This window comes from Caenorhabditis elegans, chromosome I (assembly GCF_000002985.6).
Source record: "Caenorhabditis elegans chromosome I".
In the NCBI taxonomy this organism is placed as follows: Eukaryota; Metazoa; Nematoda; class Chromadorea; order Rhabditida; family Rhabditidae; genus Caenorhabditis; species Caenorhabditis elegans.
In genome coordinates this window covers 12177842-12191933 of record NC_003279.8, presented here as the reverse complement: position 1 = coordinate 12191933, position 14092 = coordinate 12177842, and the positions used below count along the sequence as shown (strand labels likewise).

Sequence of the window (14092 nt, the reverse complement as noted above, 5' to 3'; positions counted from 1 at the left end):
AAATGAGTGAAAAATCACAAAAATTCGAAAAAATCAGTGCTGAAAAACTCGATTTTTTGGCGGTGCTGAAAAAAATTTTCACTAAAATTTTTTTGAAACTTAGTTTTTCGGATTTAGCGTCAAATTTTGAATCTATATAAAAAAAAACAAAATTGAAATTGATCTCAGACTGAGTGAATAATAAACGCTCAAAGTTGAAAAATGAACAACGCAAAAACGGCAGTAACTTGCTTCAAGGTCGGTTATCTCAGTGAGTTTTCACTCAATTTTCGAAATTAGACTGTTTTACAGCCCATTGGGACCTCTTACCAAAACAAATGTGGCGATGTCTATTGTTCCTCTATTCAGAGATATGTCGTAAAATATACATATCTGATCCTGTAACAGTAATTAGAGACCATATTTACAGCCAGCCTACATGCATCACTGTGGAGACTCTGTGGAGAGGGAGGAGGCAAGAGAAAGGGGAGGCAAGAGAAAGGGGAGGCAAGAGGGGGCGGGCGGGCACTGCTGAACCTTGAAAGCGCCGTAGCTCCGCTTACAATTGGAATTGAAAAATGAAAAGTATATATTTGAAGTCAGCGTTAAAAGGAGAATATGATAGCATTTGAAATTTTGGAAATTGGTGAAGAATGAAAAAAAGCCTCTGGAGCAAGGGGGTTTTCACACTAAAGAGCCCACTTCTATAGCTTAAAAGAGTCGTAGAATTTTTTCAAAATACACGTTGAAAAGCCCTTGTTGAGTTGTGTACACCCCTAAAAAATCATGAAATTATCTCAAGTAGTCGAATTTTCCTTCAATTAAAACCACCCGAAAATGACGAAAAATAGCGATTTTTGAGTTTCACTCAAAATATCTCGGCTCAATGAGCTTCAATCTTTCTGAAAAAAAGAATACAGAGGTGGGGCAAGCTTTTTGAAGAGACAGCAAAAAACCGCATCAAAATCCATCCACCCACCGTCAAGTTACACGCGCGTTTTCATTTACCACTTTTTTTGGATTTTGAAGCTTAATATCTCGGCTCCTGTAAATCGAAATCGGCTGAAAATTCACAAGAAAACTTATTTTACTGCCGTAGTGCTGTCATTAAATTTTCGTGAGCTTAGGCCGAAAACTGACAAAACGCCAAACTTTAAAAGTTTAAAAAATAGTTGAAGGGCATTTTGAAAACACCTTAAGCTCCATAACTCGGCGAGTTTTGATGGAATCAATTTGAAATTTTACACGGAAGCTTCTTAGTGGCCTATACGTCTCTGTGTTAAATTTCGCTTTGATCGGCCAACGGGTACCCTTTGAAAAATGAAAAAAACGCTGTAATCCTAACCCTAAATAACATTAAAATAACCAATAGGTGGAATTTTTTGTCGAAAATTTGAATTTTTATTTAAAATTTGCCAAGATTTTCTACATATTTTCTACACATCAAATATTTCCGGACGAGATAATTGGTTTTGTTCCTCGAACATTCCAGTTGTATAATTGACATTGGCTGGGGTGGATTTATGTGATTTTTCTGTGTGTTTTTTGTCTATTTGAACACGATATATGTGCCTTGATTTTATTTTTGAATTTAAAATTTTTCAATTATTTTAGTTTACTGTATTAACTTTTAAAAAATTCCTAAATTTTTGAAAATTTCCAGAATGTTAACGTGTTTACGTGCTGTTTTTTCCTACTTTATTCCTATTAAATTTCCAAAAAATAAACATTTTTAGCTGAACATCGAATGCCATGCCAACATTGGCTCCGCGAGCAAAATGGAAATTTCGAATTTTCTACACACTAATTTTCTTTTATCTTCTCTACAGAGTGCTCAAGTTTTTGAATGTTTTATTGGTAAGTTTCGTTGAATTTTGAATTAAAATTTGAGATTTTTCACTTTTTTAAAAATTTACTTTTAAAATTTTGTTAGAAAATTTAGAAATTTTCGGAAAAAAACTTTTTTGAGTTTTTTCGACATTTTTTATTAAAAAAAAAAAATTTTCCATTAAAATCCTCGCATTTCTTCATTTTTTTTTCTACCAAAAAATAGTTGGAATTTCGTTCGAAAATTTTGCGATTTTATGAAAATTAATAATGCAAACGCGCCCCACGGCACCCCAAAAATTCAAATTTTCAGCTTAACAACAGCCTCGGCTCCCCACTGGATTTCAGCGATTTAATGGTTGAAAAGGATGCGAAGACGGTTCTCGAAGAATTTATAAAATTCAAATCCAACGATATTCCATTCGACTTTCACAAGATTGCCATGGAAAACGAACAATTATTACAGGCTCAACGCAAGAATTTTATTCGGAGTTCTTCTTCATTTGACGGGTTTATTAAAAAATAAAGATTTTATTGCGAAATATATTGATTTTAGGACCTGGGTCTCGACACGACCGAAAAATATTACAAAAAGTTGTGGCGAAAACGAATGTGTGCCTTTAAAGATTACTGTATCTGAAAGCTTAAATTTTAGAACAAGAATACGGTACTTGGGTCTCGAAACGACCAATTTTTGTTAATTGCAAAAAGGTATGCGCCTTTAAAGAGTACTGTAATTGCAAGCCTTTGTTTTTGCCTGGTTTTTATTGATTTTTCATAGTTTTTCATACATTTTCGCAGAAAATGCGATTATTTATAAAGACAAAAAAAAGTTCTTTTTGAACCAAAATTTGTGGAAAAAACTATGAAAAATCGATAAAAATTGCGCAGAAACTAAGTTTTGTGATTACAGTACTCTTTAAAGGCGCACACCCCCTTGTATTTAATAAAAAAATTGTCGTGTCAAGACCGGGAATCGTAATTTTGGCGGGAAAATCGCAAAATTTCTTGGCGCCTCGTTAATAATTCTCCAATTTGTCATTTCACCTTTTCGAAAAATTTTTTTTTCTAAAAGTCGATAATTTTTTTTCCGAATTTCAAAACATTTCGAAATTAAAAAAAAAATAGACATATTTATTCACAGACACACACATAAAGATATTATTATTCACAGAGAGAAAAGTTCAATAAAATCACAAAATTCATCAAATCAATCACATATTCAGTGTAGAAAAACCCGTCGTTTTCAAGGTTAGTTTCGTCAAAAAAAAAATGAATGGAGAAATATGCACAAATAGAAAGTGAAACAATTTTTGAATCACAGAATTGTCAAAGGAGAATCTAATTTTGGAAAAGCGCTAAATTAGAAAAAAGATCGGAGAAATCTAGTAACTAGTAGCTGGACACGAGCATTGGCACTGTTGTTTTGTCAAAAGATAGACGTTGTTTGTGAAGAGGCTCTGGAAAACAAATATTTGAATTTTTTAAACGATTTTTACTTTTTTTTTCCAAAAAAAACGGGATATTCAGTGTAATGGTTACATTAGGGTTACTGCAGATTTACTGTTGGGTTACTGTAGTCGTACGGAAAGGTACTGTAGGATTACAGTATGGATAATGTAGTGGTACTGTACTGTTAATGTAGGGATATTGCAGTCGTACTCTAGGGTGACAGTTGGGTTAATGTATTGTAAGACTACTGTAGAGGTAATGTAGGATTACTGTAGTGATACTTTAGGGTTACTGTAGAGTAAATGTAGGGTGGTGTAGGATTACTGTAATGATACAGTAGAGTTAATGCAAAGTACTGTAGGGTTAAGGCGTGGGAACATTAGAATTACTGTACCGCTGATGTAGGATTACTGTAGGGTACTGTAGGATTACCGTAGTGGTACTCTGTTGCAAAAAAAAACATTTCGACTAAAAAACAAAAAAAATTGTCGATTTTTTCACCATTTTTGAGAAACAACTTTTTTGATCCAAAAATTAATTTTTGCCAGAAAAATTGAAAAAACCAAAAAAAAAGCACTGGGGGTACTGTACGGTTAATGTATGGATACTGTATTGGTATGGTAGGGTTACTGTAGTGGTACTGTACGATTATCGTAGCATTGTAGGGTTACTGTAGTAATACTGTAGGATTTCTGTAGGGTAGTGTAGGATTACTGTATGAATACAGTAGGGTTAATGTATGACTTCTGTAGGGTTACTGTAGGATTACTGTAGTAGTACAAATGGATTACGGTATCGCTAATGTAGGATTACTGTAGTGTTACTGTAGTGTTACTGTAAGGATATTGTAGGAGTACGGTAGAGTTAATGTAAAGTACTGTAAGGTTACTGTAGTGGTACTTCTGGTTTTTAATTTTTTTTTTTCATAATTTTCTGTTGAATACCACTACAGTATACTTACACACATTCAAAAAAAATTTTTTCGACCTAAAATTCACTTTTTCCCATTTTCGAACCCAAATTTTTAAGATTATTCCAAAAAAAACTCACCCCTGATACAGTATTTACATAATTGTGATCCACATAGTACATGATTCGATTATCGATATCCGCCTCGCCGAGAAATTCGTATCCGTGATCCTAAAAATAAAAATTATTTAAAAAAAATTCTCAACGGAGCGCGATTGCTTCATTTCAAAAAAAAATTTTCTTGGGAAAAGGGACAACATATTAAAAGGGGCAAATTATAAAATGGGAAAAATTAGTTTTAAAAAAACCTGTAAAACCGCCGGCGCCATTTTCGGACTGCACTGTTTCGTATAATCCTTCTCAGAAACTACAGTAGCCATATCAACGTCGATCGCCTTCGTCCATGCAAATCTGAAATTTTTTATCTCGGAAATTGCGCTCCACCGCACTTCTACCACCTACTTGAAATTATTTTCCTGTTCATTGCCGACGTATTGTACGAGCCGCACAGGCGTATTTTGCATATCCGGAGACGATAAATTATAGATTCGACGGTCTTTTATGAAACTTCCATCCAATTTTCCCATCGCATTTTGGTGTATGGACCCCCAGTGTGGAGGTTGGCCACGTGGTGCCCTGAAAGGAAAAATTTGAAAAAAAATTTTTTGGGAAATTTTTTTTTTTTGGAAAAATTTTTCTGAAATTTTTTTTTTTTAAAGAGAATTTTCCAAAAAAAAAATTTTTTTTTTTTTTTAATTTTAAAAATCAAATTTTTCCGAAATTTTCAATGCAAAACCTACCACAACGCAATGTACTGTAGCTGTGGAATATTATTGCCACGTTGCAACGGACGATTCAACGGAATAATGGCAGTTGGTGGAATGATGGGCTTCGAGTAGGAGAACGCCGAGTAAAACGGGCGGTCCAGAATTCCATTGTACTGAAAAAATGGAGTTTTGCTGGAAATTTCAGTGATTTTTACATTTGTTTGATTTTTGAAAAAAATTTAAAAAATTAATTTTTTTCCGAAAATTTTTAAAATTTTTATAGTATTCATTTTATTAAAATAAACATTTCAAATTTAGAAAAATTCCATTTTTTTCCGAAAAAACCCCAAAAATGCACCGTCTCTTCAAAGGCGCATGGCCCAAAATGCAAAAAAGTTACAATCGTGGCGAGACCTCTACCGTAGTTGTGAGTCGATTTTTAATTTAAATAATAGAATTATCGAAATTTTCCTCGTTTTTGAGAAATTCAACAAAAAAGAAAAAAAAACCGAAAAAAAATTTTTTTTTTCCGAAATTTACGTACAAAAGTGCTCGTCGCCCGTTTCGTCACCGTCTTTTGTGTCGTGGATTTCAAAAAATCGATATCCGATGAGAGCGGCGGTAGATCATTCGACCAAATTGTCTGAAAAATTCGAATTTTAAGGACAGATTGCTACAGTAACCCTACCGTATCCTCCTGTCCACTTCCACTTCCTTCTGTCATATTTATAGGTCTGAATAAGAGGATTTTTAAATTTTTTTAGATTTTTTTGGAAAAAAAATTCAAATTTTATTGTTTTTTTAAAGAAAAAACTCTCAAAAAACTGTGTCGATTTACGCAACTCGTGTACTCCTCGAGGAGAACAGGTTTCGGCTGGAAATCTTCACATTGAGCAATTTTTTTCGTTTTTTTCAAATTTCTCTTTGAGGAGTACACACCAGTGAGAGCTGCGTAAATCGACACGAGTGGTACGTGGTCTCAAAGTACCCCATTTCGGTTTGATTTTCGAAAAATGCGGGAGAAGAGAAGCAAAATTTTCAACTGACGTCACACTTTCCTGGGGGAAAATTCCCGCATTTTCGGTAGACCAAACCGCAAAGAGACAGCCTGACACCACGTGGAGTGGCTGTGGAAGAGGTTTCCTTCTTACATAAAATCCTCGGTCTCTGACGTCAGACACACGTGCCACGTCACCAAAATGGTGACGATTGCACCGCAGATCATGTGCCGTCTATTTTGATCTGGAAAAAATATCGATTTTTTCGTTGATAATTAAGAGAAAAAAATTACGAAATCGAAAAGGACGCAGTTTGAATAGTTGTGTGCGAGTCGAGAAGGTGTTAATGAGAGAAATGATTTTTTTAAAGAAAATTCTAGAAAAAAATCTAGTGCATAACGTGTTCCCGGGGTCAGAATTGAAGTTTTTCGTAAAAAGCAGGGAAATTTCGCGATTTTTGCGCCGAAAAATACGGTACCCGGTCTCGAAACGACAATTTTTGCTAAATGTGAAAAGGTGTGCGCCTTTAAGGATTACTGTAATTTTGAAATTGCGTTTTTGCGGATTTGTATGGATTTTTTGTAGTTTTTGAAGAAAATATTGAAAAAAAAACACGATGAAACCCCGGAAAAATCCAAAAATCAAAAAAAAAACAGTTTTTTTTCAGAATTTTTGAAAAAAAATCGCAAAAAAATTTTTTTTTCTTTAAAGTCGAATTTTTTCAAAAAAAATCAATAGTAAAATCGTAGCGTTTTCAGTGATTTTTCCCCCGTAAACCTACAACTAAACAAAAATAATCCGATCGAAAACTGGTTTCCCCGCAGGGTTTGTGTCATCGGTAATACCTATTGCATGAGGAAGTGTCTAAAAATAGGGCTGAAAATGTCAAAAATGATCTACTGATAAGGTGAAAGTGCTGAAAATTGAATTTTTTACACCTTTTTTGATAAGAAAATACTGTGCTCTACCGACCTTTTTGTATTCTTCTGAACATTATCAATAGAGCGCGATTGAAGATTCACCTCGAATTTTGCGAAAACCCTTGAGCGCCCACTTTTTAATGTTTCGATACATGATTTTGGTGTAGAAATGTAGAATTTTTGAATCAAAAACTAGAAAAAAAATAAAAAGTTCACGACTTTTTTGAATTTTCAGCTAATTTTTAGCGGGAAATTCAAAATTTTTATTCAAAAAATGGAAAATTACCGATTTTTCTAAATTTTGGGGAAAACCTGCTGATGGGAAGTCGCGTAAGTAAAAACGCAAACAAAAAACTGTCTGGGCAATTTCGGAAAATCAAGGAAAAACCAATAGAAGTTGAAAAAAAAATTCTAAAATTCAAACGCGCTCCATTGCACTTGGCTTTCCAAATGCGCGGGAATTCAATTTTAAGCTTAAAATATAAGTTTTATAAAATTTTAAAAACGTTTTAATACTGATATTCGTTTGTTTTAGTACCAAAAAAGTATTTCAAGGCAATTTTCTCCAACTTTTACTCTAAATAACTCTTAAAACGACCGTAAAATAAAGACAGACACCAAAAATGATGGGAAATATGACGAGTAGATTGATGATGAATGAGATAAGGTACAGGACAGAATGAAGTTGTAAATCTTTATGCAGTCAGAGGTCAAATACCTCCGCGGAAATATGAATAACAAAGGGTGGGCGGAAATCGAACGTTTCCGGAAGTTTTTTTTGGAAAATTTAAATGTTTTCTATTACCCATACTGGAAATGTTGCGATTTTTGCGCCGAAAAATACAAAAATACGGTTCCTAGTTTCGAAACGACAAATTTTTGTTAAATGTGAAAAGGTGTGCGCCTTTGAGGATTACTGTAGTTTTGAAATTGTGTACATGCAGATTTTTATCGACTTTTGTGTTGTTTTCGATAAATTTATGATTAAAACCCAAGTATAACAATAAAAACTCCTGGGTTTTATTAAGTCGCGGGAAAAACTACAGAAATTTCGCAAACCCTGGTTTCTCCGTAATATTTATAATTTTTAGCAATTTAAGCTGAAATTAATGGTTTTTTCTAATAAAAATCATTGAAAATTTACTAAAAAGCTTACAGGTGTTCGATATCTCGGTGACAACAAAGAAGCATCCGGTAGGGAGGGGCGAAAAGCTGTTCGGTATACATACATATATGTGTCTATTGACAAAGCTGGCTGGCAACAGGCAAAAACACGTCAAGCGATTGCGGGAAAAAGCAGGGAAAGGCACAGAATTCCAAACTTTTATTGCCATTTTTCAAATTATTTGCCCTGTTCCGCAAAAAACTTTGGGAAAATGGTTTTCTGTAACCTGAAAAGTCACAGTTTCCCATGTAAAAATTTCGATTAATATACAATTTTTCGGCGGAATGTGTACGTCGGCGAGTGTAGTGCGCAGCGGCGGAACCACCGTGTATTGATAATATAAAATTGTTGCTGGCGGAGATTAAAAATGTGTTGAAGACCGCCGGGAATGAATCATTCGGAAAAGGGCGGCCGCACAAACAAAATATCGGTTAAAATATGGAAAAGTTATGATTTGAATAGAGTGACGTCATGAAAATATATGATTTTTTACCGTTTTCTAGCGGAAAAATCATTTATGACAAAATTTTGCAACAACTATATTTAAATTCCCTCTCTTTGCTTTCCCTGTGGATTTACGATAAACAAAGCGCGCTAGCGTTATTTCGGAGTATCGTAGCACTGTACTTTTTATTTATTTTTGTTCACTTTTTTCTGTTTTTAGCAGGTTTTAAAACCGGTTTTCACAATGCTAGTAAGCCGAAATTTAGCGAAAACGATTTCCAATTCAAAAAATGCAAAAAATATTCACACTTCTTGCCGAAAATTCGCACCGGTAAGTTTTAAAATCAGTTTTTTCTCAAAAAACCAAAAATATATATTTTCCAGGTTCCCATGACATACGCCAGCTACTCATCACCAGAACTCGATAGAAATTCTCCTTTAGTAATTGTTCATGGATTATTCGGGCAAAAACAGAACTGGAACTCTGTCGGAAAGGCGCTGCACAAGAAGTTAGAGGCTCCAGTGTATGCGGTAGACGTGCGGAATCATGGAAGCTCACCGCATACCGAAACTATGTCTTATACAGAAATGGCAGAGGATTTAGTATTATTTATTGATAAAGTCAAGGAGGAAACCAAGAAAACTAGGGTTAATTTATTAGGTAAAATTTTGAAAAATTAAAAAAAAAAATTTTTATATATATTTTTTTAATTTCAGGCCACTCAATGGGTGGAAAAATTGTCATGAGGCTTGCAATCGACTCAAAATGGAGTGATCGAATCGAAAAATTGATTGTGGAGGATGTATCACCCAAGGGATATTCCAGGCGGCATTTAGGTCTGAAAAAAATTTTTTTTTTAATTTTTTCAAAAATCCCCCAATTTTCTTTTTCCAGAATTCCGAGAGCTCATCAAAACCATGCGAAACGTGGATCTTTGTCGCACTCGAAAGGAAATTCTCAAGGATCTTGAATCGGCGATTCCAGACTTGGCAATGCGCCAATTTATTCTCACAAATTTGCAGCCGTCGAGTGAAAATGAGGGGCAAATGGAGTGGAAAATCAATATTAATACGATCGATAGCCATGTGGATGAGATTTTGGGGTACTGGAGAGAAATCTGAAGCTTTTTAGCGAAAAATTGACGAAAATTGCCGAAAACCTAGAAATTGTGTTAAAAACTTTATTTTTGCACATTCTGGTAGATTTTTAGCTAAATTTCTATTTTTTGAGCAAAAATTGTCTGAAAAAGCGCATAAATTTACAAAAAAAAAACCATCTAGAAAATTAAAACAATTTTTTTCGATTTTCTAAAAATTGTCGAAAATTTCAAATTTTTTGTTCAATTTTGATTTTTTGAAATATCAAATAAAAATTTGAAATTTTTTTTAAATCTTAATCTCATTTTAGACGGTTTTCTGAAAAAAAAATTGAAAAAACCTAAAAAAAACTTAATTTTTTTCCTATTTTTTAGAAACATTTCAAATTAAAAAAAAATCTCGTTTTTTGTTCTTTTTTTCCTGAAAAATTAATTTGTTTAAGTTAGAAATAGAAAAACAAAAATAGGAAAAAATCATCTACAGAATTAAAACAATGTTGAATTTTTCGAATTTTAAAATATCAAAAAAGGTAAATTTTTCCAATTTTTCGAAAAAAAATTTTTTTTTAATGTTTTAAATCGTTTTGGACTTTTTTTTCTGAAAAAAAGTTTTTGAAATTTTAAGGAAAAAAACTTTAAAAATATTTTGGTTAAAAAATAAAAAACAAACAAATTTTTTTCTGACCTTTTTTTCTTAGTTAAAAATAAAGCTAATTTTTTTTCAATTATGAAACAAAGATTTTAAAAAAATCGAAAACATTTTACGGTTAAATTTAGCTAAAAATCTCCAATTTGCCACATTTTTTAAAAAAACACATTTTCCAATTTTTTTTTCTATTTTTTCGCCGAATTTTCAAAAATTCAGACCCTTTTTCTTTATCAAAATCTATAATTTTTTCAAAAACTCTAATTCGAAATTAAATTTTTCCAGATATACCCTCCCAGTTGGCAGTTTCCGAGGCCCCACTCTCTTTCTCCACGGAGCAAATTCAGGATATGTTCCAGACGATCATAAACCCGATATTAAATGCCTTTTTCCACAGGTTCGCTTGAAAATTCTGCAAAAAATTGAATTTGATCTTAAAAAATCTCATTTTTCAGGTCCAATTCGACGCGATTCCGGACTCTGGCCACTGGGTTCACGCTGAAAAACCTCAACTTTTCATCAATTCTGTCTATAAATTTTTGAAGCCATAGAATTTTTTTTTGTAATTAGAAAAATGAATAGTTATTTGATTTTTTTTATACTGAAAATAAAATATACTGAAAATTCAGAGAAAATACAAAAAATAGGCACGGAGAGCAACAATTCCGCCTACACAGGAACCCGAAAATTCGAATTTTTATTATTTCTCAACGGAGCGAGCTTGTATCCGCAGGACCATCGAATCCAATTAATTTCGCATTCGCATGTCTGTGTCTCCGTAATTTCCTGTGCTGTATCTCAATTTGTATCCCCTTTTTTTTTGGGAGCACAGGAGCTTCATCGTAAAACTCCTTTTTTTCTCCGTTTTTTCTCATTGAGAAATTGAAAAAAGAGAAAATATTGAAAAGAATCAGCCATCCGGAAATTAGCCATTTTCTCGTTTTTATAGGAAAAAATTCAAAAAAAAATGTTGTTTTTCAATTTTTTTAAAGAATTTGTTCAGATTTTTAATTGGAAAATTATTTGAAAAATACTTCCAATATGTTTCTCCTGTTGTAGTTTGTAGTCTGCAAATCGTAGTTTGTAGTCAGTCGAAATTCGAAATTCCAGTTAAAAACACTTTAGGGAAATTCAAATTTACTTTTTCAACAAAAAAAAATTAGAAAAAATAATATCTCCAAAAATTATTTTGGCGGGAAATTCAAATCGAAATTCAATTTTTATTCAAATATTTCAAAACATTTCGGTGGGAGATTCAAATAATTTTCATTACGGAAACACGAAATTCTGAGAATGCGTATTGCGCAACATATTCGACGCGCAAAATATCCCATAAAACTACAGTAATTCTTTAAATGACTACTGTAGCGTTTGTGGCGATTTACGGACTTCATCTATTGAATGTTAATTCAGCACCAGAAAATAATACGAAAAAACTAATGAAAATGGAAAACCCGAAATTCGTTTCAAAAATCTAGCCCGGAAATCGACACAAGTGCTACAGTAGTCATTTAAAGAATTACTGTAGTTTTCGCTACGAGATATTTTGCACTTCAAATATGCTGCAAAATACGCATTCTCAAAATTTTGTGTTCCCGTAATAAATCCTCACGATATTATTGAAAATTTTAAAATTAAAAAAAAACATTTTGGTTCAGAGCATTTTGGCGGGAAGTTCAAATTTTAAACAATTCTCGGTAAATTCAACTTTAAAATTGTATAATTTTCAAAAAATTATCTGCGAATTGAAATTTTAAATTAAAAAAAAATTACAGAGATATTTGAGTTTTCCAAAAAAAAAATTTTGGCGGAAATTCATAATTAAATTTTTCAGAGAATTTTAACCATTTTTAAGCTACTAACGCTTCTCAAAAAATGGACCATAAGTTTTTGCACAACACAAAAAAGTCAAAAATGTCCATAAATGTCAATCTCCACCCGTCCTTCTCCGTCCGTCAAAAAATTGCTGTTCAAAACTAGAATCTCCTTTATTCTCTTCTTTTTTCATCCATCCGTTCTTTTTCTCTGCGTCTCTCTGTCCCCCTCTCTGACATTTTCATTCTTCTCTTTTCCAAACAGCTAGTGAAGAGGGACCTCTGAAGCTCGCGGAGCTCCGTAGAGGAGAGAGAGAGAGAGAGAGTAGAGACGCAGAGATATCTATCTTGTCCACCTTCTTCTTCTTGTGACTTCTTCTCCAATTACTTTTTCCCCTTCTTTTTTCATTTTTCTTTGTCCTTATTTTTTTGGAGCTTTTTCTCGAAATTTCAGGTCATGTGGATTAAGTTTTGTAGTAGTGGAAGTCGTAAAAATTTATGGGAGTGAGCTTTCTGATTTGCGCTTTTTGAAGCAAAAATCGACTGAAATTAGGTTTGAAAAAACATTTTTTAGTTATGCCTCATGCCTGCCTACGCGCCTACTAATTTTTTGAATAATGAAACATTGAATCAAATCTGGTTAAAAATCATATTAAAAAATGTTTTTTTGAAAACATTTAAATTTTCGCAAAAATTTTTTTCTTTTTTTTTTTTTTTTTAAATTTTGAATATTCCGCCAGAATGTTCTGTAAAAAATTTAAATTCCCGCAAAATTTTTTTTGAATATTTGAACTTTTTTGAAAAAATAATTAAATAAAAAATCGAATTTTCCGCCGATATATTATCCGCCAAATTAAATTTTGAAAATAATTGAATTTTTTTTTGTAAAAATTTGAAAATTCTGATAAATTTTTCTGGAAAAATTTAGTTTCAACTTCCCGCCAAAATGTCTTGCCAAAATTTTGAAAAATTGAATTTTCAGTCAAAAATTTTCTAAAAAATAAAATTTGAATTTCTTAGAAATTTTTAAAGATAACAAAATTAAATTAATTTTCATCCAAAATTATCGAAAAAAATTAGATAAAATTTATAATTTCCTGAAAAATTAAAACTTTTATTCCCCGTCAAATTTTCCAAAAATTTTGAATTCCCCACCAAAATTTTTGAAAATAAAATTTCAAATTTTCGGCTCAAAATTTTCCTATAACAATTTTAATTTCCGACCAAAATTCCGTTTTCATTTTTCGCCAACAAATTTTTTAAATCCCCTGAGACAAAACCGATACAAATAAAATTAAAATTTTCCATAGCAGCCGACATCTTGCGGGTCCGCTTTTTTCTCTCTCTTCCCTCCTCCCAATGCCCTTTACGTCATTTCCTTCAAATCCTTCGATCATAAAAGTTCAAATTTATCCAGTTTTCATAAATATTCATGAATTTACATATTCGAATATTTCATCCAAGAATAAAAAATGACTTCTAAAAAAGGGGAAAAATGTTTTCCTTTCTTTCTCTTCTTTTCATTATTCTGAAGACTTTTCTGAGCCCGCAAAGAAGCTGAATAATTGAATAGCTTTCGGGGTTTTTGAGCAGTTTTCTACTGGAATTTTCACGGCTTCTTCCTCTTCTTCTGCTTCTTCTTCTTGTGATCTACCCACGCATAAAAAGGGAAAAGAAGAAGCCATTGAATTCTAAATTGTTGCTTTCCAATCCCTTGACAATTCCCTTTTTCGTCTCCTTTTTCGGAAAGAAAAATCTGAAATTTTTCTAGGATTTTCTACCACTTTTTTGGATCTAGCTGTTACAAAAATACGGAAACTTGAAGTTCAAGTGCGAGAGAGAGTGAGGAGGAGGAGACGCAGACTGCGAGACAATCTCCCCTCTCTGCGCTCTCTTTCTCTCTAACTCTCCCAATTTCAAACCCTCATATCTCCAAAACGGTTAAAGATAGAAAAAAGTTTCCAACTAACAAAGTATGTGAAATTTTAATTGCAACATTTGTCCAGTTGACAAT

At 32.6% G+C, this 14092-nt stretch overlaps 3 protein-coding genes across 5 annotated transcripts; 2 read left to right on the top strand and 1 right to left on the bottom strand.

The window, feature by feature from the left end:
• Positions 1-1715: 1715 nt before the first annotated feature.
• On the top strand, positions 1716-2413 carry R05D7.7 (uncharacterized protein). The gene is made up of 3 exons (NM_001129028.2): positions 1716-1836; positions 2120-2340; positions 2405-2413. Exons 1-2 carry the CDS (start codon positions 1732-1734, stop codon positions 2330-2332), a joined length of 318 nt encoding a protein of 105 aa, NP_001122500.1. The 5' UTR covers positions 1716-1731; the 3' UTR covers positions 2333-2340; positions 2405-2413.
• A 512-nt stretch (positions 2414-2925) lies between these two features.
• nsph-1.2 (Nematode Specific Peptide family) lies at positions 2926-8246 on the bottom strand (the record flags this gene model as incomplete). Of its 3 annotated transcripts, NM_060677.3 has the most annotated exons (9): positions 2926-3266; positions 4309-4398; positions 4536-4638; positions 4690-4863; positions 5028-5167; positions 5539-5637; positions 5683-5728; positions 6146-6236; positions 8069-8246. In NM_060677.3, the coding sequence occupies 9 exons, from the start codon at positions 8244-8246 to the stop codon at positions 3192-3194; spliced, it is 996 nt and encodes a 331-aa protein (NP_493078.2). The 3 variants fall into 3 exon arrangements, with proteins under 3 accessions (NP_493078.2, NP_001333547.1, NP_001333548.1); NM_001346623.3 differs by lacking the exon at positions 8069-8246 and having other exon boundaries at positions 3192-3266; positions 6146-6219; NM_001346624.3 differs by lacking the exons at positions 6146-6236; positions 8069-8246 and having other exon boundaries at positions 3192-3266; positions 5683-5718.
• A 433-nt stretch (positions 8247-8679) lies between these two features.
• On the top strand, positions 8680-10880 carry abhd-11.2 (sn-1-specific diacylglycerol lipase ABHD11). Its single transcript, NM_060676.7, has 6 exons — positions 8680-8852; positions 8906-9182; positions 9239-9358; positions 9417-9624; positions 10550-10661; positions 10720-10880. The coding sequence occupies exons 1-6, from the start codon at positions 8766-8768 to the stop codon at positions 10813-10815; spliced, it is 900 nt and encodes a 299-aa protein (NP_493077.1). The 5' UTR covers positions 8680-8765; the 3' UTR covers positions 10816-10880.
• Positions 10881-14092: the final 3212 nt, after the last annotated feature.

Bases quoted from the DNA above. Each gene is read 5' to 3' on its own strand.
- R05D7.7 (NM_001129028.2), top strand. From the start codon at position 1,732: ATGCCAACATTGGCTCCGCGAGCAAAATGGAAATTTCGAATTTTCTAC. The intron at 1,837-2,119 runs GTAAGTTTCGTT...TCAAATTTTCAG, and splicing joins AGTTTTTGAATGTTTTATTG to CTTAACAACAGCCTCGGCTC.
- abhd-11.2 (NM_060676.7), top strand. From the start codon at position 8,766: ATGCTAGTAAGCCGAAATTTAGCGAAAACGATTTCCAATTCAAAAAAT. The intron at 9,359-9,416 runs GTCTGAAAAAAA...TTCTTTTTCCAG, and splicing joins ATATTCCAGGCGGCATTTAG to AATTCCGAGAGCTCATCAAA. The intron at 10,662-10,719 runs GTTCGCTTGAAA...CTCATTTTTCAG, and splicing joins TTAAATGCCTTTTTCCACAG to GTCCAATTCGACGCGATTCC.